Source organism: Capra hircus, unplaced genomic scaffold, assembly GCF_001704415.2.
Source record: "Capra hircus breed San Clemente unplaced genomic scaffold, ASM170441v1, whole genome shotgun sequence".
In the NCBI taxonomy this organism is placed as follows: Eukaryota; Metazoa; Chordata; class Mammalia; order Artiodactyla; family Bovidae; genus Capra; species Capra hircus.
This window is the reverse complement of record NW_017189518.1, coordinates 704,126-728,522: the sequence shown is the minus strand read 5'-3', so window position 1 is coordinate 728,522 and position 24,397 is coordinate 704,126. Positions and strand designations below refer to the sequence as shown.

General features: G+C 50.3%; 1 protein-coding gene across 1 annotated transcript; it reads right to left on the bottom strand.

Annotated features, from left to right (window-relative positions):
• Window positions 1-6,074: 6,074 nt before the first annotated feature.
• On the bottom strand, window positions 6,075-23,576 carry CNGA2 (cyclic nucleotide gated channel alpha 2). The gene is made up of 7 exons (XM_005700487.2): window positions 23,182-23,576; window positions 11,979-12,114; window positions 11,653-11,745; window positions 10,937-11,107; window positions 9,789-9,896; window positions 8,573-8,679; window positions 6,075-8,225 (listed from the first exon to the last, which is right to left on the bottom strand). The coding sequence occupies exons 2-7, from the start codon at window positions 12,086-12,088 to the stop codon at window positions 6,823-6,825; spliced, it is 1,992 nt and encodes a 663-aa protein (XP_005700544.1). The 5' UTR covers window positions 12,089-12,114; window positions 23,182-23,576; the 3' UTR covers window positions 6,075-6,822.
• Between the last annotated feature and the right edge of the window lie 821 nt (window positions 23,577-24,397).

The window sequence follows — 24,397 nt, the reverse complement described above, 5'->3', positions numbered from 1 at the left end:
TAGCAAACCTTTTAGCTCGAGATGCATTTTCATCACCCTCCTGATCAGGGCTAGCTGGTGTTAGGCCCTAAATCAGGATTGGCTTGTCTTTCTAGGGAGATGTCTGCCTCGAAGCAGACTAAGAAGCAAAATCATTTAGTCCTTGGCACCTCTGTCCATGCCAGGGGGAGGTGACCTGCAATCGAACCCACAGCCAGTATGGCAAGCTATTGCTCACAGTGGGACCAGATGGCACCCATGCCTGCCTACGTGCACTCCCTGTTTAGCTGAGCGGATTTCAGGGTGGTAACAAGGGATACCAGTGTGGAGGTGACCGTGGCATCCGGGAGAAAGCTGGCAAAGTCCCAGACTCAAGTGGGGCTGGTGGAAGTGGGAGAAGTGCATGGATTCTGATTTTATTTTGAGAGTCGAGAGTGTTTCCAGGCTGATCGGATATGGTGGATGAAACAAAGAGGGGAGTTCAGGATGGCTCCAATGCTTAGGCTTGAGCAACTGAAACAGTGTACATGTCATGACTGATGTGGCGAGAGAAAGCTGGCTTGGAGAAAAGTAATTAAGAGGTGAGTTATGACCATCTTCATCTTGAAACAGCATCATCCATGTTTCACCTTCATGGGTCACTGGAATAGTTATTTATGTAATCCTTTAAATCAGTCTTAAATCAGCTCTCCTTTTTTAGGTCCATGCTAAGGAAAACTCTGAAAGAGATGGGAATACCAGACCACCTGACCTGCCTCTTGAGAAACCTATATGCAGGTCAGGAAGCAACAGTTAGAACTGAACATGGAACAACAGACTGATTCCAAATAGGAAAAGGAGTACGTCAAGGCTGTATATTGTCACTCTGCTTATTTAACTTCTATGCAGAGTACATCATGAAGAATGCTGGGCTGGAAGAAGCACAAGCTGGAATCAAGATTGCCGGGAGAAATATCAATAACCTCAGATATGCAGATGACACCACCCTTATGGCAGAAAGTGAAGAGGAACTAGAAAGCCTCTTGATGAAAGTGAAAGAGGAGAGTGAAAAAGTTGGCTTAAAGCTCAACATTCAGAAAATGAAGATCATGGCATCTGGTCCCATCATTTCATGGTAGACAGATGGGGAAACAGTGGAAACAGTGTCAGACTTTATTTTGGGGGGCTCCAAAATCACTGCAGATGGTGACTGAAGCCATGAAATTAAAAGACGCTTACTCCTTGGAAGGAAAGTTATGACCAACCTAGAGAGCATATTCAAAAGCAGAGACATTACTTTGTCAACAAAAGTCCATCTAGTCAAGGCTATGGTTTTTCCAGTGGTCATGTATGGATGTGAGAGTTGGATTGTGAAGAAACCTGAGCGCCGAAGAATTGATGCTTTTGAGCTGTGGTGTTGGAGAAGACTCTTGAGAGTCCCTTGAACTGCAAGGGGGTCCAACCAGTCCATTCTAAAGGAGATCAGTCCTGGGTGTTCTTTGGAAGGAATGATGCTAAAGCTGAAACTCCAGTACTCTGGCCACCTCATGCGAAGAGCTGACTTATTGGAAAAGACTCTGATGCTGGGAGGGATTGGGGGCAGGAAGAGAAGGGGACGACAGAGGATGAGATGGCTGGATGGCATCACTGACTCAATGGACATGAGTTTGAGTGAATTCCAGGAGTTGGTGATGGACAGGGAAGCCTTGTGTGATGCGATTCATGGGGTCGCAAAGAGTCGGGCACAACTGAGCTACTGAATTGAACTGAACTGAAGGAATAATATCCATAACAACGAGTGTTTTGTGGGTTAGTAGTATTTTTTCTGAATGCACATTAAAATAGTAACAACCAGGCCCCCTTGCAGTTCAACCCTGATATTTCTTCTATACCCAGCTTCTAGCCAGGTCTGGGCACCTGGCACACAGACTTGGACAGAACCGTTGGGTTTGAAACCTAGGACCATCTGAGGGCATCTACAGGGATCACAGCAGGGCATTCAGGGAGACAGACCTGGTCCTACAGCTCAGAGAGGCTCCGTGAGGAGCCACCTAGCTACCTCCGCGGGCACCCCTCAGCCGTCTGCTTAGGGGTTCACTGAGGAGAGCCCACCACCCTTTCCTAAGGTCCATGCGCCCTCTGGTGGCCAGGTTCCTTGTCTCTGTGCACTGGGGGCTTCCTGGCTCATTGTTTCCAGAAGAGAGGAAACTTCTGCCTTGCCCACCGCGCCCCCACACCTCCCCCCGCCCGGAGGGGGCAAGAGATCACACTAGCTTTAGGCTCCAGACTGAGGGACAGATAGATAGTGCTGAGTCTGAGACTTGGGCTGGGCCAACGTGGGGGCGGCAGTCTGCAAGCCAGGCAGGAGCCACTGAGGGTCAGACTGAAAGGGGAGGGAAAGTGGTGGGCAGGAGAAAGGGCCTCTGTTTTCTATAGTAGGTCATCAACGCAGAGAAAAACAAATTCATGACCATATACCAAGAGGGCAATTTACCTTCGTGGGTGTGTTCAGAGGAAAAGAAAAAACATTCCAATTTAAATATTTTTTAAGAGCAGGGAACTTCAGACTGTGCTGAATAAAAACGACACATAATGGAAAATGTACTTCAGTTCTTATATTACAGCCAGTTATGGGAGAGAAGCGGGGGTGGCGGCCAGAGACAAGCAGGAGCCAGTCACGTTGTTGCAGAGAGAGCAACTGAGGAGGGGGCTGGGCAGGCTGATAGAGAGCACAGAGAGGAACACTGTCTGCCTAAGGTCCACACCCAGGTGCTCACATGGGGCTTAACATAGGTGCCCACATACACACATTCACACGCTCACATGCCCCAAGCTGCACGGATATTCCTGCTGTTGCTCCTTCAGCCTTTTCTCAATGAACAGTTGGTAAAGAATCCGCCTGCAGTGCAGGAGACCTCGGTTCCATTCCTGGGTCAGGAAGATCCCCTGGAAAAGGGATAGGCTACCCACTCCAGTATTCTTGGGCTTCCCTGATGGCTCAGCTGGTAAAGAATCCGCCTGCAATGCGGGAGACCTGGGTTCGATCCCTGAGTGGGGAAGATCCCCTGGAGAAGGGAAAGGCTACCCACTCCAGTATTCTGGCCTGGAGAGTTTCATGGACTGTATAGTCCAGGGGGTTGCAAAGAGTCTGACACAACTGAGCCACTTTCACTTTAAACTGTGTTTAGATGAGAAGAGACCAATTGCCAAACAGTCACTGGCAGTCTGGGTGCAAGGGGGTCTCGCCTTGAAGGCTTTGAGTCTGTGAAGGCTCAGAGAAGGAGGAGCTGAGTCTTAGAAGAAAAGGCAGAAAAGACTGATCCAGGAAGAGGGAACAGCATGAGAAAAATCCTAGACACCTAAGAGAACATAGGCATTCAAGGCACCACACACACACACGCAAAAATGGGTGATTAAACTTAAGGAGGTCTAGGAAAAGGGAAGTGGAGAAGCAAGTGAGAGCTGAAAGCCCTGAAGTCTGCAACTCAAACCAGTGAGCTCCCCCTGTGACCCAGATGTGTCACTTGCTGTTCCCGGGGGAAAACCAGACCCAAAATGCCATGTTCACCTGGTTGATGTGGACTGGAAATCAGGCACCCATTGGTGCTGGACTGAGGGTGAAATGCTGCAGACGTCTTGCAGAAACCAAGGCCATATTCTTCAGTGCAGTCATCCTCCTGCCTCTGGGCCCAGTGCCATCCTAGGGCTACAGACTGTGGAAACTGATGGCCTTAGCACAGCCTTAGCCATGAGAGTCTGGGCAAGCATCTGGCTGGGTCTCCAGGGATTCCAACTCCTAGCGGCCTAGCCTCTCTGGAGGTGAAGATGAGAGCCTTTTCTTTCAGTCCTATACCCTAAGGGAGGGCATTCAGAGAACACGGGCCCATCACAAATGCTGCCACCCTGCCACTGCCACTCAGTGACCAAGGCCTAGGCATGGAACATGTTCCAGATCTCTGCAAGTAAGTCTTCCCCTGATTACAATTTACCACTGTAAGCTACAGAAGAAGTCAAGAAATTACATTAAATTTTAAAAGAAGTCTCCCTAAAAGAATTAATTTCAATAAAAATAAATGGTGACACCAAAATTCAGGCAACAAAAGAAAAAATAAACTGGATTACATCAAAACTAGAATTTTCTGTGCATCAGAGGGCATGATCAACAGAGTGAAAAGACAACCCATGGAATGGAGGAAATTTGCAAATAATATAACTGGTTTGGGTTAATTTCCACAATATATAAAGAACTGCTACAACTCAACAACAACAAAAGAAAAAATCCAATTAAAAATTGAGCAAAGAACTAAATTGACATTTCTCTACAAAAGACATACAAATGGTCCAGTCAGCTGCATACAAAGAGATGCTCAATGTCAATTACATCAGGGAAGTGAATCTCAAAACTACAAAGAGATACCAACTCACACTTATTAAGATGGCTACTGTGAAAGACAGAAAAAAAAAAGCAGAAAGCAACAAGTGCTGGTGAGGATGTGGACCCTTGTACACTGTTAGTGGGAATGTAAAATGGTGTAGTCATTGTGGAAAACAGTATGGCGTTTCATACTGTTCAAAATTAAACATTGAATTGCTCCATGATGCAGCAATTCTACTTCTAGGTATACACTCCAAAAAGTGACAGCAGGAACTGGAACAGACAGTTGTAGACTCATATGCATAGTAGCATTATCCATAGTAACCAAACGATGAAAACAATGCAAGTATTCATTGATGGATATGTAGATAAGTAAAATGCAGTCTATCCATACAATGGAATGTTATTCAGCCTTAAAAAGGGAAGAAAATTCTGACAGCTTTTACAACATGATGAACTTTGAGAACATTATGCTAAGTGAGATAAGTCAGTCACAAAAGGACCTACACTATATGATTCCATTATGTGACGTATCCAGAGCAGTCAAATTCTTAGAGAGGAAAGGCAGAATGGTGATTGCTAGAGCTGGAGGGAGGGAGAATGAGGAAAGACTGCTTACTGGAGGCTGAGTTTCAGTTTCACAGCATGAACTGAGTTCTGGAGATTGGTTGCACAGCAACGTAAATATACTTAACAGTACCAAATTGTACACTTTAAAAAAAAGATAAATGTTAAAATTACTGGAAAATTGTGTGTGTGCTGAACCACTATTAATAGAGAGATAGAGAGAGATAACTGATATGCACAGAGACACCCGAGTCTGCAGCTAGATCTTCCTGTACACTAGTTAGCAATGTTCTTCAGGCCCCGGATCACCTGGTGGTACCCACTCAAGTATCTACACCTTCAGGAGAGCCTTCCCAAATCCCCAGATGTAGCCTGCATGACTGTAAAGACATGGTTGCTGGCAAATGCAAGCATTGGAGTTTGGATGTGCTCGCTTATCACCCCATTGACTAAACTTCTCCAAACACCTCCTTTGTGCCAGGCATGTCTCCAAGGCTGCCAGCAGAGCAGTGAGAGAGGTTGTCTCGGCCCTGCCCACAGAAAGCCCACAGTGGAAACCAGATGCATCAAAACAGACCCCACCGTGTGATAAAGAGCCAGGACTGAGACTCACGAGCAACCTAGAGCAGCCTAGAGCCTAGACTCAAGATTGCCTAGTATGGAAGCTGATTCAGACAAGGGAACCTTCTCCCAAAATGTGGTACCTGAGCTGAGTACAGAAGGACCAGTAGGGCTTAAAGTGAAAGTGAAAGTGGCTCAGTCATGTCCTACTCTTTGCGACCCCATGGACTATACTGGAGTGGATAGCCTTTTTCCTTCTCCAGGGGATCTTCCCAACCTAGGGGTTGAACCCAAGTCTCCCTCATTGCAGGCAGGTTCTTTTACCAGCTGAGCCACAAGGGAAGCCCAAGAATACTGGAGTGGGTATCCTAGCCCTTCTCTAGGGGGTCTTCCTGACCCAGGAATCAAACCAGGGTCTCCTGAACTGCACGCAGATTCTTTACCAACTGAGCTATGAGGGAAGCCCTAGTAGGGCTTAGACAGGCAGCGAAAAACAGCAGAGGGGATTCCAGGCAGAGTCTTGGGTAAGGGAAGAGAGAAATAAGGGGAAAAGAGATGGGTTGGGAGGGAGGAAGGGAGAGAATCTTAATAGCAGAGTGGAGCAATCACCACAAAGAGTTCAGAGGAATTTATTAACTTGTAAGTGTCTCTACTGCAGATGTTAACTTGGAGAGTCATCCACCCACCATCAGCCTCAGGGCCTCCTGAGAAATGCTCTGCATAGAGGGGTGATGGCCAGACTCCTGCCCACTGCCTTCTCCGGATGCCTTGCCTGCTGGCCACCTGCTAGTTCCTCACTCCATGCCCTGGGGTGGATTGGAGACCAGGAGCATCCTCCTCCCCCTGGTCCAGAGAAGACCACAGGGCTCCCACTCTGGGTTGGCAGACAGAGGAATCAGCAGAGCAGGACTTGGAGTGAGCATCTCCTCCCTTCCCCCCTCCACACCTTTTGCCTGCCTTGGAAAAAGGACACTGGGACCAGTGCTAGGTGTCTGCAGCCAGTGTTCTAACTACGTACTGCTGCAGGGAAATGGACATATTCAGAACACAGAAAAGAACCAAGTGGGAGGTAACCAGATGCAAAAGAGCCTGGAGAGCTGCTCCTTTTCTCTTTCTTCCTCAAACTTAGACAGGCTGAAGCTTCTGGAAGCCAAGCTAAGCACAGTCTGTGACCTGCACAAGATTAGCTGTTAGTCGGACTTGGAGGAGGGCTTCTGGATGATCAAGCCCTAAACCTTCCAGCAGAGAGGCTTCTGGGAGAATTCAAGGGGATGTGGTAATACATATATATGTGGGGACCTACACAGCTCTTCCAGCCCTGGGGTCAAGGCCAAGGCTGGAAGGGCAATTGGGCTAAGCCATTATGGCTTCTCAGCAGGTGGCTCCGGGCTGTTCAGCCCATCTGACAGGTAGTCATCCTCATTATTCTGCTTCATCTTGATTTCCAAAACTGTGATGCGCTGCTTGAGCTTCTGCTGGGCTCCCGTGTACTCGGCCAGCAGGCGGGCAAAACGAGTGTACAAGGTGTCCATGTTGGTCTCCAGCTGTTCTAGCTTTTCCTGCACATCTACTTCCATGCTGGCTGCCACCTCATTCTCATCCAACAAGCCCTCCTTCATCAGAATCTCCCGGCCTCTCTCCTCCAAGACCCTCTTGGCATCAGGGTACTCAGTCACAGCTTCCATAAGATCATCCTTGGACAAGCAGAACAGATCAGAGTAGCCAAGACTGCGGATGTTGGCTGTGCGCCGATTGCCCATTTTGCTGCCCTTAATATTAAGGATACTGATCTCTCCAAAGCAACTCCCAGCCGAGAGCAGGGCATACTGAGTGACACCATCATCAGCCACCACTGCCAATTTTCCCTCCTTGATTATGTACATCTCCTTCCCAATATCCCCCTTGCGGCAAATGTAGTCCCCAGGGCTGAAGACCTGAGGCCGGAGCTTTAATACCAGTTCCACCAACAGGCCAGCCTCACAGTCCTGAAAGATGCGCACTTTCTTGAGTGTGGACAGGTGGACGTTGATGGCTATCTCAGCCCTAAGCTTGGCTGGCAGGTTTTTGAGGACTTCCCGCTCATCCACACTCTTCTTATTGGTCCACAAGTAGTCAAACCACCTAATGACCTTGGCTTCCATCTCCTTGCTGACCTTTCGGAACTGCATATAATGTTTGACGGCATCAATCTTGGCCTGGAACTCAGCCCGGGTGGCATTCATGTTGGAGATCATGGAGCCCACATTTCCCACAATGGTGGCAAAGATGAGGACACCAATCAGGAAGTCAAAGATGACAAACAGGTACTCCTCATCCTTTACAGGGGGTGGTGTCTCCCCAATGGTGGTGAGGGTCAGTGTAGACCAGTAAAGGCAATAGATGTACTCCCTAGACAGGTAGCCATACTCAGGGTCAGTGATGTTGGGGTAAACCCAGGTGTCTACCCCAAAGCCGATGGACTTGGAGATGGCATAGTAGATGCAGGCATTCCAGTGGATGATGACCAAGATGTAGAGGATCAGGTTGCTGATTCGGAAGATGTTGGGGTAGCTAGTGCGTGTCTCAGTGCGGTCAAAGAACTCAAACATGCGGGCAAAGTGTAGCAGGCGGTTGAAGCGCACCTCAGGGTTGTGGATCCCCACAGCAAAATAGATCAGGTCTGTAGGGATGATGGAGGCCACATCCAGCTTGAACTGCATGGTGTGAATGTAGTTGTCCCGCAACTTCTTGGTATCTTTCACTAGTAGCCCCTGCTCCAAGAAACCTAGTGGAGACACAAGCCAATGTATATCACCTCTGACTTCATACCTGTCCCTCCTAATAGACTAATGCTCAGGAAGGAGCATATGATCACTGAACCCTCCTTCCCAAGAAGGGTATAGGAGGCTCACACAGTATAGCTGGCCATAAGTATCCTAAGAAATCACCCCCAGATCCAAAACTCACTGAGCATGTAGGGAAGTTGAGATTCAAAGAGGGAAAGGCATCAGCCTGTGTCCCAGCCAGATAGTTGAGGCTAGCACCATGCCAAGGGGATTTCCTGAGAATTTGGATTCAAGCCTTTGGACTCAGGGGTCATGCTGCTGCCTGTGCATCCCAGTTATCACTTACCTGTGCGCAGTCGGATGAAGAGGTCTGCGATGTAGACCACATCTGAGACGTAATCCAGCACAAGCCACACTATGTAGTAACCTTTCTGCAGGTCACTGAAGCAGGCTCTGCAGGAAGACAGTGCTGGGCTTCACCCTCAAAGCCATCCAATGACTCCTGAAGTCCCCAAACTGATTGGCCACAAGCAGAGCTTGGGAAGGCCACCAGGGGCACTGATGAGTCACAGTCAGTCTGCTGCCCAGAAGACACGGATTCACAAGTAACTCCTACTCCAACCCTTATTATACATAGACTTTGCTCCTGAACATTACTTGTCTGTCTGACCCACTGGACTGTGAGCTCCACGGAGACAGAGACCACCTCTTAGTATTACAACATACCTGGTGCCCCATGTGCTAGCCCAGAGCACATCCTAGCCCAGGATTCAAGTGCTCAACAGAAGTGAGTTGAATGAAAAATGAGTCATTGGAAGAATGCCCACAATACACAGTTGACTAGCCTCCATGTTTGGCTCTTCAACACACACCTACTGAGAACCCAACATGGAGCACTGGCCAACCCACCCGAGAGAGAATGGTAGCTGGGCTTAGACTCAAGGCAGTGGGAATGAAGAGAGGTTGGAGACTGCAGGAGAGTGTTAGGAGGAATTGTGTCTTGCTGCCTGGGTGGGTAGGGGCCACGGGAGAGGGCAAAGGAAGGGATAGAACCCAGGATGACTCAGTGAGTGTACAAGTCAAAAATAGGAGCAATTTACTCTGACTACTTGGTTACACTTCGAATGAAACCCAGCCCCCTCCTTGGTGCCCAAAGCCTGCAGCGCCAGCCTGCGCCTGCCTCTCCAACACTTTACCTGAAGTCCTCCAGACCCTCTCTCATCACTCAGGTCTTAGCTAAGGCACCACCTCCTCAGAGAGGTTCACCCTGACTGCCTTTTCTCTAGTATCAGTAGCTCCCTGCCTCCAATCCCTGAAGTTGGCTTGAGCACTGGTGTATTCAGGTTCACTGTCAGTGTTCCCATAAGCCTGAGAGCTCCAGGAGTGCAGAGACCATGTGTGCCTTGTTCACACATGGTCTCTAACCCTGAGCACTGAGCCTGGAACCCATTAGGTGCTCAGTTAAACCTCTGGTGAATGAATGAGTGAGGTAGCGTGGGCACTGTGTCCACAGCTGGACCAGGTTGCTCGGGCCACCCCCTCCCGGACCACTTTCTGCTCACCTGGCCACCAATAGGCACCAGTTGTAGAGGACGGGCAAGGCAATGAGAAAAAGCCAGCGGTAGTACCAGTCCCCGGCTGGGTCCAAGACAAAGAGTTCAAACTTCTTCCTGAGGAGACACACAGAGACCAGGCTTGGGAACCAGCTCCCTGATGTGGCAGCACCCTGGTTCCCAGAGGCCAGAGGACCCTGAAAATGCAGTGCCTTGCAGGATGCCCAGGGTGATGCATGGGTTTTCCTAGGGCCTCATCTATGAGAAAGCCACAGCCTGGCACTGGGCATCTAACTAGAGCTTGGTGGGTAAGAAACAGCCTTCTTCTGATTTTGACCCTACATGGGCCCATTGACTCTTGTGCTCTCTGGAGGCCTCTTGCCAAGAGGGTGTGTGAGAGAGAGTGCTGTCACTGAGGCAGGCCTCGGGCCCCAGGGAGGGACTTACACAGCATGGTGATGAGGGCTCAGGTCAGGTCCCCACATCCCTCCTGGGAAGAGAGAGGGCCTCTGAGTGAATGTGCTTCCTGCCCGTCCCCGCTATTTGGTCTGGCCTCCAGCTCCCGAATGACTTTTCCAGATGCCCGGTCCTGCCTTGGCAGGAGCGCTTTTCCTCTACTGGTCAGAGGTAGGGAATGTCGGCCTGGCCAGACATCCCCCATCGCCTACTCCTTCCTCAAAGAAGAGGCCCTCCAGACCTGCCTTCTCTGGCCTCCCCACTCACTCTGTCTTACTTACTTGTTTCGGGGCCTCCTCCCTCCACCACCAGCCAGGCAGCCTCCAGCATGGCCTCTTCACACCCCCACTGTGCACTCACACGGGTGCTGGGGTTGACATGGGCTCCACAGCACTCTCTAGTTGCACCCTCCTCTGCACCCTTGGCTGAGTCCTCTTCCCACCCACATCCACGTGCCCTTGCCCCTTGCTTCCTGAGCAGCAGGAGAAGCTCTGTGAATCGGTGGCGAAGGTAAGAGGAGCCAGCAGGGGATCCCAAGGCCAGTGAGTCACTGGCCATTAGAAAGACTCTGGGCACAGACCAAAGAACATTTTAGAGTTGAAAGCACAGCAGGCCTCCCTGGCTGTGGTCTGAGGAACCCCACCAAGCCCTCCCAACACATGCTTGGGGCCCTTCCCATCCCTCAGGCTGGACTGCTGTACTTGGTGCCCTTTCCCTCGCCGTCCTTGTCGCCTTTGCCGTCCCCTTGCTGTGTTATCACGGTGTGGAGCTCAGGCCCCCGGAAACGCTCAAGGAATGAGTCAGGTCTAGGCTCCTCCTCACGGAAGTTCCTGTTAGCCCACTCTCTGAGGACCCCCATCAGGCGTGCAATCCTAGAGCAGAGAGAGAGAGCGTGAGGCATAAGAGACCTGTGCTTTGGAGAGAGGACCCACGCCCAGGACAGGGGATGGGGCTTGGGCATGACTCAGCCCAGCAGCCTGAAGAGGCTACTCTGGGAAGACTTCCTGTAGGAGGTGTCATTTCTGTCGATTCTGAAGAACAAACACGGGGTCTCTGGGGTAAAATGGAGATGGCACTGAGGGAGGACAAGTCAGGAGAAAGATTGCTTCAGGCTTTCTGATTTCTGCATGGAGCCTACAACTCTTGGCTGGAGACCTCAGAGCCCTCCACCTGAGCCCCTCTGCTGGGAAGACAGTCTCTTCCTGACACTGCCACAGACAAGTCTGAAGAGAAACCTCCACCGCCCCTCCAAACTTGCTGACAGGAGCTTTCTCTAGAGAGAAAAATTGAGCTAGGGCAGAGCTGACAGGGCTTCCTAGAGCTCTTGTTAGAAAGGCCCCTGGGACCAAGAGGACCACATGATCTGACAGGCCCCACAGGAGGGAGGGGATAGTAGCAGGGCAGTGGTGAGACCCACCTGCGGAAGCCACCCCTCCTCTGCTGGGGGGCATCCATCTCTGCCAGTCGCTGTAGCTCTGAGGAGGTGTCATCATCGGCCGCAGACTGTGGCCTACAGAGGAAGGAGCAGTATTGACTGAAGGCTTTGTTTGTTTGTTTGTTTCTGTGCATGCTTCATATCCTATTAGCCCTCCCCCTTCCTAGGAGATAACCTAAAAATCCCATGGTCCTTTTAGAGGCTGCACTTGAGCCAAGGATTGTTTACTCTGTGACAATGAGGCAGAGCTGGGAGGAAGTAGCAGGCTCAAGGCCATCTCTGAAATGGTCCAGCCTCAACAGACTCACCGGCTGCTGGCCCTGTGGTCATCTTTGCCATTGGCCTTGATGGCAGGAGGGGCATGGTGGTTGTGATTATTGGCTGGGGAGCTCTTCATGCCATTGGCTTTTTCTGTCATCCTCCATGTACAACCAGGACCCTCACCTGCCAGGGAGAAGCCCAAAGAAAGTTCACAGAAGACCCCAGTACCCACATAAGAAGCTCAGGTGAGCACTGAGAACAGCACCAGGGCCCAGTTGGCAAACCCCCGCTCCCTGCAGTACTGCTATGGTGGTACAGGGCAAGATGCTGGTGCTCTCCCCACCCTGACAGGTTATTTAAAAGGCAAACTGTGCTAAACTTCAGTGTGTGTTTCTTTTTCTTTTACCAGAATGAATTCTCTGACACGTGAACTAAACAAGCTAAAACAAAACAAGAAAAAACCTATTTCAGCCATCTTCCAGCGACCCTGTTTGCAGCTATCTGGCAGAGACTGAAGCCACTGAGCACCTCCAAACTAGTCACTGCCCCCGAATTCCTGCCCCATGAGAGGAGATGTACCTCTTTGGCCCAAAGAAGCTGTCACCTGCCTGCTCAGCTCTCTGGTTGTCTGCAGGTGGGAGTCCTGCCTCCCATTGACTTCTGCACCAGGGACGTGGACTCTGGGGGTCCTTCCTTTAAGCCTCAGTCACATTCTTTCAAGCACCCTGAAGCTGAGGAACAAACAGTGAGTGGGACTGAGGGTGAGACGAGAGAAAGGAGAGCACCCACGGGCTCTATAAGAAGTGGTACAAGTGAATACTTTCTCCTTTGGGCTATGGGGAGCTTTGCAAGGGCTAAGCAGGAGGATGACAAGGACAGTGTTATATTAGAGAAAGAGCCTTCTGACTGCTAAGTGGAGGCTGGCCTGGAGGGAGCAGAGAGGTGGAGAGATGTGCAGTGGAGAAGTCTGGAGAAGACGGTACAGATGAAGCCTGAGAGAAGGAAGAAGCCATTGGGAGTGGAGATTGAGGGAGAACAAGTGGGCGAGGTCACACAGGAAGATCTCTGGAGAACCCTAACATTTAAGAATTGAAGAGAGGAGGAGAGAGCCACAAAACAGACCAAGAAGGAGCATCCTGAAAAGGAAAAGTCCAGAAGAGAGACCTGGTGTTCCAAATGTGTCTTGCACAGGGTCAGGGAGGGTGTGACAGCCCTTCCCCACTGAGGCTGCCTTGCCAGATTTGCTCAGAAAGGATAAGCGTACCCCATGGATGACCGGTGGCCCCAACTGCTGGAGCTCCTACTGGAGCCCAGCCTTCTCCAGCTTCGGAAGCGGTCCCCATGGTGACAGCAGGCACGTCAAGCTCTGTGGTGAGTGGTAATAACAAGCAGCTTCAGAGCCTCTCACCTGCTGCTCCCTGTGGGAACGCATCACCAGGATGCTAATAAGGGCACCTGAGGGACAGGAACTGGCATCCCTGTGTCCTAACTTGGACCCGAGAGGTGGCCAACCATGGTGACAGAAAGTTCCAAGCAACGCAAACAAAGCTGGGGCCACCTGCACTAAGCAGGCTTTCAGGGCTGGCCTCCTGGAAGCCTGAAGCTGAAGTGGGGCTGGAACATTGGCTCATGAGTGGTACTCAGTAGAGACCTGTTCAGTGGCTGAATGACTGGGGTGGAGCAGTGGAAGTAATGGTCCCGTCCACGGCAGGGGTGTAGAGGACACTGCTGTGGGAGGCGGGACCCAGAGTACAGAGTGAGCTCTGCTTATAGGAAGAAGGCAGAGGAGGCCGAGGCCAAGGCCAGCCCAGGGAGACTGCAAACTCCAGGCCGAGGACTCGGGATAGCTTCTTGCTGATAGAGAGCCAGCATCGGCCCTGTTTGCCAGCACTCGGACCCCTCCCATCCCTCCTGGTCATCTGGGATAGCAGTGGCCCTGAGCCCACAAGGGGGGCAGCCCTGGGGGCACATGACAAGTCATATGCCCTCTCTGAGTTTCTGGCACCAAGACAGATTCCTCTCCCATGATCCCTGCTTCTTCTCTGCCAGAAACAAGCTCTTCCCTCTGTCTGGCTGCCACCCACACTGCCCTTCGGGAGAACTGCCCCTTGGGCTGCTCACTGTGGGCACCTGGGCGGTCAGCTATCCACAGCCCACAGGTAGTTAGGCCAGTACTTCTGGTCTGCATGCTCTCTCCAGAAAGTTCATCCAGTCCCAGGCTTCAGTTACCAGCACGTCCTCAGCCAGGCATCTCTTCCAAGGTGCCCACCCATCTCTCCAGTCTCTGTCGGGCATCTTCTTTTGTGAGGTGCCTCAAACTCAACCTAGCTAAAACTCAGCTTGACACCTTCACCTACAAAGTGGCTTCCCCTCTAATTTCCCCACCTCAGAACATGGCCTACCCTCTACCCAGTCACCCAAGCCAGAAACCTTCAGTCACCACCTCCAAGCAGTTTCCTTCTCAGTTGATTATCCCCTCTACAAAGTGTCAAAAAATCTTTCCATTCACTGCCCTCTGTCCCCAAGGCCCTGGCCTAGTCTCAGCCTTTCCAGTCACCCTCCAAGCCTGAGGCGAGCATCTGACCAGCCCCATGCTCAGTGGGGCCTGGACTGGAGGGAAGATGTGGACACCATCAGGGTTGCTGGCAGTTCAAGCTCTCAGAGGGGAGGAGCACTCTTGTAACATAATAGCAGAGGAGGCTGAGGGGAGAGTTCTGAGGAGATTATGGAGGCCAGGCCCCAGGAGAGGGAGTCTCAGGAAGGGAGGAGCCTGAGATGAGAGCTGGAGCGGCCCTATGTCGAATGCTAGGGGCCTCACTGGCTACCTCGTCAAAAGCAAAGAGGGCATGTTTGCAAGGTTTCTGATTGAATGATAGGAGGTGAGGAACAATAGATGGGGAATGTAGCTAACTCTTTCTAGAAGCTTGAGGGAGAGAGAGTGGGGACTGGGAGATGTAAGTTTGTAAACTTTTTGTGTTGCTATTATTTTTACCATTGTACAGAAAGGACATAAGGAAGCAAATTAAAAGGTTTCAGGAGGGATTCGACAGTGAAAATATCTGTGCTCCTAACCCCAGTTGGCGCTACTGCTGGTAAAGAACCTGCCTGCCAATGCTGGAGATGAAGAGAGAAGGGTTCAGTCCCTGGGTCAGGAAGATCCCCTGGAGGAGGACATGGCAATCCACTCAGTATTCTTGCCTGGAGAATCCCATGAGCAGAGGAGCCTAGAGGGCTACAGTCCATGGGGTCGCAAAGGGTCAGACATGACTGAGTGACTTAGCACACACATAACCACAGTTAGGGCTGGAGCTCATGACAGATGAGGATGTGAGAGGTGACTTATGAAGAACACGGAGCAGAGGGGCTGGATGAACAGGCCAGAAAGGGGAGGAGGTGATAAGCAAACATGTTAGATGCAGCTAGGGAAAAGTGAGAGACAGGTGAAGAGGCTCACTCATGCCAACCCCCAGCATTTTCAGCTAAACAGGAAGGGTTTCATCTTCAGAGGCATCAGGCAACAGTAGATGCACTGGGGAAACCAAGCAAGTGTCCACGCAGGGCTAAGCTGCATGAGGAAGACAGCAAATATAGTTGGGAAAGACAAGAGATGGACAGCGAACGTAGATAGGAGGGAGGCCTTCAAACCAAGAATTGTGTGTGCATGTTAAGTCACTCAGTCGTGTCCAAGTCTTTGAGACCCTGTGGACTGTAGCCCACCAGGCTCCTCTGTCAGTGGGATTCTCCAGGCAAGGATACTGGAATGGGTTGCCACTTCCTTCTCTGGGGGATCTTTCCAGCCCAGAGATCAAACCCATATCTCTTTATGTCTCCTGCAGGTTCTTTACCACTAGCACCACCTGGGAAGCCCCAAACCAAGAGTAAGACACCCTATTTCCACAAAAAACCCAGCATCAATCGTGGTGCACTTCTGAGCCTCTTTTCTCCTCATCCACAAGTTGAACATCCAGCACAAGACTTTTACAGAAACACCAGCCTGGTCCCAAGAGTCTCTCGGACCCTGGCTGAAAGCATTGTGAGGCTGATTCCTTCCGAGATGTTAAGACCAGGAACAGAAGAAACAAGTTAGAAATATAGCCAAGGCTAGAAGCCAGAGCTGCTACTTTCCAGTCTGTGGCTCATTCAAGTCTCACTGCTGCCCAGTGCCCTTATATTCATTCATTCATTCCATGCATATGGCCAAGACACCTGCTGTGCACCAGGCCTCCAAGGGGCTGGGGTGAGAAAGATGAGTCTGCAGAGTCTCTGACCTCAGTATTTCTCCCAGAATAAAAGGGAAAGCCATGAACACAGTTCATCCTCAGAGTCAGTTCTCTGTCCACATCTACTGTGTTTCTCAGCAGCATTTGGCACAGTTTAGACACTCTCTCCTTGAAATAACAGGTTCCATGCTCCTGATTCTCCTCCTGCCTCACCGGCCACTCCTTCTTAGTGCCCTCTGATGAAGCCTCCTCCTCTTTCTTAGTTCTAAACTTTGGAGTGTCCTGAACTCAGTGTTTGAGTAGATGTCTTGTATTTTCTTTCTTCATCATTTCTTCATCTAGTCTTCTGGCTTTAAACACGTCTCTATACTGATGACTTGCAAATTTCAACACCTATCCAGCCTCTCTCCTGGACTCCAGTTTATCTCCCTGACATTACCATGTGAATAGACATCACAGGCTGAATATGTCCAAAACTGAATAGTTGATCTTTCCCCTCAAAACCTTATCCTCCAGTATGCATCTGCATCTCAATAAAGGTGACGCAGTTCTCCCAACTCAAAAACTGACCAGAATCTACTGTATAGCACAGGGAACTCTACTCAATACTCTTACATCCTATATGAGAAAAGAATCTGAAAAAGAGTGAATATATACGTATAACTGGTATTGCTGTATACCTGAAACTAACACAACATTGTAAATCAGCTATATTCCAATAAATGTTTTAAAATGCCTTAGAGTCATCCTTCACTCCTCCCTTTCTTTCATACCTTCTGCTGCTGTTGCTGCTAAGTTACTTCAGTTATGTCTGACTCTTTGTGACCCTGTGGACTATAGCCCGCCAGGCTGCTCTGCCCATGGGATTTCCCAAGGAACAATACTGGAGTGGGTTGCCATGCTCTCTTCTAGGAAATCTTCCAGACCCAGGGACTGAACTGGCATCTCCTGCATTGGCAGACGGGTTCTTTACATTAGCACCACCTGGGAAGCCCCTTCATACCCTCACACCTACGTGATTCATCTGGTCATATGCAATTCACGTTGTCCCCTTCCAAACATACCCTGTATCCGACCACTTCTCACTGTCTCCACCATTAACATTTAAGTCCAAGCTACCATCTTTTCTCAGTGCCTGGTACATGGTAGGTGCTCAATGAATATTTGCACTTTCCCTGTACATTACTCTGTCTCTCTACTTCTGCTACTCAGATTAGACCTCTGCTATATCAATTTGTTGATTTTAAAGGAGTACATGACAGTTCTGCTTCTGAAGAAGATGGAGTAACAGGGGTCAGGTATATCCTCCAGAATGAAATTCATAATGTGTTGCAACCACTTCAAGTTTACCAGGTATACAAATAATTTCTCCAAAATAAAGATGAAACTACCAACCAAAATAAACCCAGAACTTACACAAATACAAAATTACTAGACAGGGGTATTAAAACAGTTAATATAACTGTATTCCATATGTTCAAAAAGTTACATAAGGGTATAGAATATATGAAAAGACCCAAATCAAACTTCTAAATATGAAAACTATAAACTATGAGATAAAAAAACATACTAGATGAGATCAACAAGAGATCAGCTATTTCACAAGAAGATATCAGTGAACTTGCAGACAACACAATAAAACTATTCAAAGGGAAGCACGGGGGGGGGGGGGAAAGAATCAGAAAAAGAAAGAGCGAAGCATCAGCAAATTGTGGGAAAATTTCAAGTGGCTTTAATAGAGGTGTACTTGAAGTTCCTAAAGGAGGGAGAGGTAGGAAGTATATTTAAAGACATAATGGCCAAAATTTTTCCAAATCTGATTTTTTTAAAAAAACTACAAATCCACAGACATAAGAAGCTCAATGATAACCAAGAGAAAAAAGCATGAAGAAAGCTACACCAAGGCACACTGTAATCAAATTGCCCAAATCCACTGATAATGGGGAAACCTGAAAAGCAGCCAGGGAAGTAAAACACATTATTCACAGTCACAAAAGTATGGATGGCATCCACTGCCCAGTACTAAAGACAAGGGTAACAGCAGATTCTCTTTGAAGAGCTTCAGGCTTTCCTTCCAACTCCCAGTTGGACATTAGTCTCTGGCTGCCTTTGGACAAGGACAGCTTCAGTCAGTTCAGTTCAGTTCAGTTCAGTCGCTCAGTCATGTCCGACTCTTTGCAACCCCATGAATCGCAGCACACCAGGCCTCCCTGTCCATCACCAACCCCTGGAGTTCACTCAAACTCATGTCCATCCAGTCGGTGATGACATCCAGCCATCTCATCCTCTGTCGTCCCCTTCTCCTCCTGCTCCCAATACCTCCCAGCATCAGACTCTTTTCCAATGAGTCAACTCTTCGCATGAGGTGGCCAAAGTACTGGAGTTTCAGCTTTAGCATCATTCCTTCCAAAGAACACCCAAGGCTGATCTCCTTTAGAATGGACTGGTTGGATCTCCTTGCAGTCCAAGGGACTCTCAAGAGTCTTTCTCCAACACCACAGTTCAAAAGCACCAATTCTTCGGGTTTAGCTTTCTTCAGAATCCAACTCTCACATCCATACATGACCACTGGAAAAACCATAGCCTTGACTAGATGGACCTTTGTTGGCAAAGTAATGTCTCTGCTTTTCAATGTGCTATCTAGGTTGGTCATAACTTTTCTTCCAAGGAGTAAGTGTCTTTTAATTTCATGGCTGCAGTCACCATCTGCAATGATTTTGGAGACCAAAAAATAAAGTCTGACACTGTTTCCACTGTTTCCCCATCTATTTCCCATGAAGTGATGGGACCAGATGCCATGATCTTCATTTTCTGAATGTTGAGCTTTAAGCCAACTTTTTCACTCTCCTCTTTCACTTTCATCAAGAGGCTTTCTAGTTCCTCTTCACTTTCTGCCATAAGCGTGGTGTCATCTGCATATCTGAGGTTATTGATATTTCTCCCGGCAATCTTGATTCCAGCTTGTGCTTCTTCCAGTCCAGCGTTTCTCATGATGTACTCTGCATGTAAGTTAAATAAGCAGGGTGACAATATGCAGCCTTGACATACTCCTTTTCCTATTTGGAATCAGTCTGTTGTTCCATGTCCAGTTCTAACTGATGTTTCCTGACCTGCATACAGGTTTCTCAAGAGGCAGGTCAGATGGTCTGGTATTCCCATCTCTTGAAGAATAAGGACAGCTTATTTTGTCCCAAATCACACTCAGTGCATCACCACTGTTGGCCTTTAAATATTTGTGACTGACTGAGACTTCAAGCCTTCAGCTTCTGGCCTTCAGTGCAGCTTGGCACTCAAATTTCTCCCCTAAGAATATGTCCTTGCTCATTCTCCCCATGCACCACTTCGCCAAGTTCTCAAAGTCCTGGGATGAAGCCCGAGTCCAGACTATGCCACCCCTCTTGCCAGGACCCACTGGAGAGGTACAAGCCGTGCCTGAGGACAGGCATCAGTGTCTGCTCGTGATGCTCTGCATCCCTACTCAGCACTGGGGCTGGCTCCTGGGAAACACTCCATACATAATGGTGGAGGGAAGAAAGGAAGGCAGGCAGGGAGGTGGGGAGGGAGACATACAGGCTAAATCTTGGTACGGTTCTGAGGAGTCTTAGAAAACAGAGCTCAGAAGAGGGAACTAACTGTTGGTGAGTGACACTGGTTTCAGTGGGTCTTCCCAAAAGGCTGACAAAACCCTCCAGGTGACCAGGTTTCTCAGCTTCTTTTATAATTCAGGCCATTCTGGCCTCAGATTCAAGATAATACCAGCCAAAATATTTCCACTGTGACTGAGAAGGGAACTCTTCCATGACAAACAGCCCAGAGAAGCAGATGCTAAGTCCCAGCCAGAAACTAGTGTCCCAGATAGTCAATTCTAGCCAATGCAGTAGAAAAAGTCCTGAACAGCAGGCAGAGAACAGTGCCAAGGGGAGGGTCATGTGCATCACGGGTGGCTGGTAGGTGGACAGGCAAGCAGACATTGACAAGGAGAAACAAGAGGAAGCTAGAAGAGAGGTGGGGTGTAGGGAGCAACTTCTTGTTCAGGAAGCAGCTACCATGGGCTACTAGCACTTGATCTAAGTTGACTTCTTTCATTCTCACAGCAATCTGGCAAAGCTAATGTTATTACTATCCGCATTTTACAGATTCACACCTAAGCAGCATGGCTCGAAAAGCACGCTTAACCACAGGGCCAGCCTGGAAGGGACTTGGGCTTTAGTACTAGGAGGAGACTTGTCCAAGGCTGCAGCAGGCACAGCAGTGACCCCTGCGCCCCAGGTCTGGAGGGACAGTTAGAAGGGGTTCAGCTGTGGATAGGCAGCCCCAAGCTGAGGGTAGAGCAAGGGCTTGGCACTCACTGGGCAGGCATGGGTCCTTGGTGCCAATTTGCCTCTGGCTATCAGCAGCCACCCTGCGGTCAGGCTCCAGGCTAGCACCTCCATGGAAAAGATGCTTGACAACTATCTGCTGAATAAATGAAATCTCCAGTGGGACACACGGAAAAGGCTCTGCCCAACTGGTCTGGCAGAACACCTGCTGGGTCACTCCTTCGACAAGGGACTGGAACCTCTAGTGTGGACACCATCACATCAGAAACTTTCCAAACTTGGACTGCTTTTGCCACCTGAGGCTTTATTTCTTTATAGATCAATATGGGACTGGTGCAGTATATCTGACACCAGTCATAGTCAGCCCCCACCCCGCAGGATACACTGGACCCTAGAGATAGCAGCCCATGCCCCTAGCCCCTGCTGTCCTCACTGAGAAGCCCTCCCTGAGCTCTACACCCTCAGGTGCCCACATGCCAGCTCTATCTCCTAGAGCCAGTCACTGGGCCCCTAGACTCAATGTGTCCCAGACTGACATGACTCTCTGACCTCAGCCCCAGCCCCAGTGCCTTATCTTGAGAAAGGCACATCTCTCCCTACCTATGCTCAGTCTACAAACCTAGGTAGGAGTTATTCTTGACATTTCCTCCCCATCCTCAAATGCTATTGGTTCTACTGCTGAAATTTCTCTCCAGTACCTTCTGTGTCTATCCTGCCTGCTGCTGCCCTAGGCCTGGCCTCAACCCTGTCATAGTCTTCTGACTCATTGCTTCTTTGCCTTCATATCCCCAGCTTGTTCTCTCCTCTACCTTCTATACCCCAGGGTGAGTTCAGTAAGTCTTCATCCAGATCTATGTGTCACTCCTGCTTCTAAAACCCATGGACAGATGCCCTCACCAAAGAAATAAACTTCATCAGGGCGGGGGCTTGTCTGTTTTGTTTCATCACTAAGTCTCAGAGCCTAGCCCCATGGCAAGCACATACACATTCTGGATGTGTGAATGAATGAATGAATGAATGAATTCCCTAAACTTGCTCTGCACATTCCCAATCCACTCCTTGTTTCGTGTTCACTTTTCCCCACTTTATTTGCATCATAGACTTATGTCCTGATCACGATTTCCATGCTTCTTTTCTATCCCTGGTGAGATGATCACATCATGTGAGTAGCGACCAGGAGTGCCTTGTTCCCTACTGGGTCCCAGGGCCAAGGAGAGTGTCAGGTACTCATTGAATGGATTGAAAGATCATCTACATAAAAAATACAAACTCTGTATTTGGACATTAAAACCCCCTTCTTGATATGACCAGAGCCATCTTTGAAGCTTCCTGTGAAACCATCTCATGTTGGAGCCTGTTGTTGGGGGGAGGTGGCCCGAGCAAGTACTGGCAGTTCTGATGCCAAGGGCCCACCAGGCACACACCATGTCAGCCACAGCTGGGACTCAATTCCGTGTGCATGTACACAGCACAAGCACTCAGAGACCCTCCCTCTGGAGAAGTCAGCCACCATTTGACAAGTGAAACTAAAAGTTCTATGCATGCTCCACCAGCAGCAGGGCCCAGACACTGGCAAGAGATAGACCGAGCTGGCTGCCCATGCTAGCTGCCTTCTATGACCACAGTCTGACAGGGATGGAGCAGACACTGGATGGTCTGAGCTCAAGGGGACATGCAGGTCAAGCTCAGCTGGAGGGCCAAAATGGGGAGCCTATCCCTGTCCCAGGCCTGCAGGCTGGTTCTGGAATCTTCCCTCAGGCAGAAGCTGTAATGGGCTTCACTGTAGAAATATCTGCCAAAATGGCAGTGGGGCTGGCTCCCAAAGCCTGAGAGACCCACAACAGGTGCCCTCCTTCGAGGATCTCCTGAAGAGGGCAGGGTGCAACTCAAAGAGCCGAAAGCAAAGGCTGCAGTCCCAGCAGAGTTTATGGGAAAAGCGCCACATGTACATTGCCCTGCCCTACATCCATTACTCCTCACATGCAGGGAGCCAGGGAGCTCCCAGGGGTGCAGTCCCCATGCTCTGGCCTCGGATGCCCATAAATGCCCTGGGCAGGCTGGCAGTGAAAGCCAATGTAGCAGGTGAGGCCCACAGACTCCCCACTTTCTCCCACCCCACCTCTCCTGACCAGGTGCACTCTTGGCCCCTATGTTGTTCCCTAGGAGGTGGCAGTGGAGAAGGCAATGGCACCCCACTTCAGTAATCTTGTCTGAAAAATCCCATGGACAGAAGAGCCTGGTGGGCTGCCATCGATGGGGTCGCTAAAAGTCGGATATGACTGAGCGACTTCACTTTCATTTTTCACTTTCATTTTTCACTTTCATGCATTGGAGAAGGAAATGGCAACCCACTCCAGTGTTCTTGCCTGGAGAATCCCAGGGACGGGGGAGCCTGGTGGGCTGCCATCGATGGGGTCGCACAGAGTCGGACACGACTGAAGCAACTTAGCGGCAGCAGCAGCAGGAGGTGGCAGGGAGGGTGGTTAGAGCACAGGCTTGGAGAAGGCCTAGCCTCACACATACTCAGTGCCTCCATACCCCTAAAACCCCCAGGGTTTCACTCATGCACTTGGGCAAGGAACAAAGTACCCCCACACAGCCACTTTCTCTCAGCTTCCAGGACAGACCAGGCACACAAGGGCCCGTGTCAAGTCCAGCTCCAGAACCAACACACATAGGGCTCCAAACCTGACCCTAAGGAGGCCACCGACCTTTCCTCACCAGTCAGACGGCTTCCGAGGCAGGATGTTCCTTGGCCAAAGTCTATAGGTCTGTCCAAGAAGCTTCCAGGTCAGAGACGAGCCCTCGGGGGCTCATCAGCACCAAGAGACAGTAGAGACCTCCCAAAGCTTCTGGCCCCAGACCAGGGGGATCCCCAAATCCCCATGCAGCTTCTCAGCCTCTCAGTCAAAGAATTGCCCGCCCTGCCTGAGGCCAGCAGGGGAGGCTCGCAGTGGCCCAGAGGAGCCCATGCCCACAGCTGAGGCAAGGTCAAGGCCTTGGCCCAGGGCAGCACTTGCCCACTGGAGAAACAGTTCTGCCCACTGGCTGGATGCTTGACCTTCTCACTGTGGGGCCCACACACCCCAGGCTGCCAGTAGGTGAGGGCTGGATACTAGGCTGCCTGGCGGTGGAAGCTGCTCATCTGCCCAGACCCAGGAGCCAGCCCCTCCCAAGCTCCCTGAGGAGCCCTCCCTTACATGGAACTTGTACCGCTCATGACTTTGTGTCTAGGGACCCAGCGTCACCAGCTCACCACCCCCATGCACCTGCCTCCTGGCCTTGTTCACAGTCTCAGCCCACCTACCTGGCCAGAGGGCAAGCCAGGTGGAAACTTGGGAGAGACAAGAGGTACTTGGGGCGGGGCAGGGTTGGAGGTAATCCATTCCTTCCCCTCCAGGCCTCCCTGGACTTGGCGTCCAAGAGGGGCCACGGTTGGGGAAGTGAAAGTGGGTAAGAGCACTTGGGTGGTGACTCAAGAGGGCTGGATTTCTGGCTGCTGCCAGGTACACAGACCCCCTCCACACACCCTCTCACCCCACGTGCCGCCTCTCCCAGCTGCTGAGACAAAGGACCTGGAATATGTTGAGTTCCAGCTTTTGGAAGGGCTGGAGGGAGTTTGAGGGCCAGCCCAGTGGAGCAGGTATATAGCTTTCCCCACCTGCACACACGCAGTAAACAATCCACCCACGAATACAAGAGACGTAGGAGAGGCGGGTTCTATCCCTGGGTTGGGGAGATTCCCTGGAGAAGGAAATGGCAACCCGCTCCAGTATTATGGCCTGGAGAGTTCCACGGACAGAGGAGCCTGGCGGGCTCCAGTCCATGAGGTCTCAAAGAGTCGGACACCACTGAGTACGCAGGAAAGGGACTCATAGCTGGGGGGCCCAGCCTCTCTCCAAGGGCTGCCTGGGAGGGCTTGCATGG

What these genes read in the sequence shown, in the direction of transcription:
- CNGA2 (XM_005700487.2), bottom strand. Translation starts at nt 12,088, where the DNA reads ATGACAGAAAAAGCCAATGGCATGAAGAGCTCCCCAGCCAATAATCAC. An exon ending in TGGTGCCTATTGGTGGCCAG is followed by an intron (nt 8,680 to 9,788) that starts GTGAGCAGAAAG and finishes GTCTTCCTGCAG; the next exon opens with AGCCTGCTTCAGTGACCTGC. An exon ending in CTTCATCCGACTGCGCACAG is followed by an intron (nt 8,226 to 8,572) that starts GTAAGTGATAAC and finishes TGTCTCCACTAG; the next exon opens with GTTTCTTGGAGCAGGGGCTA.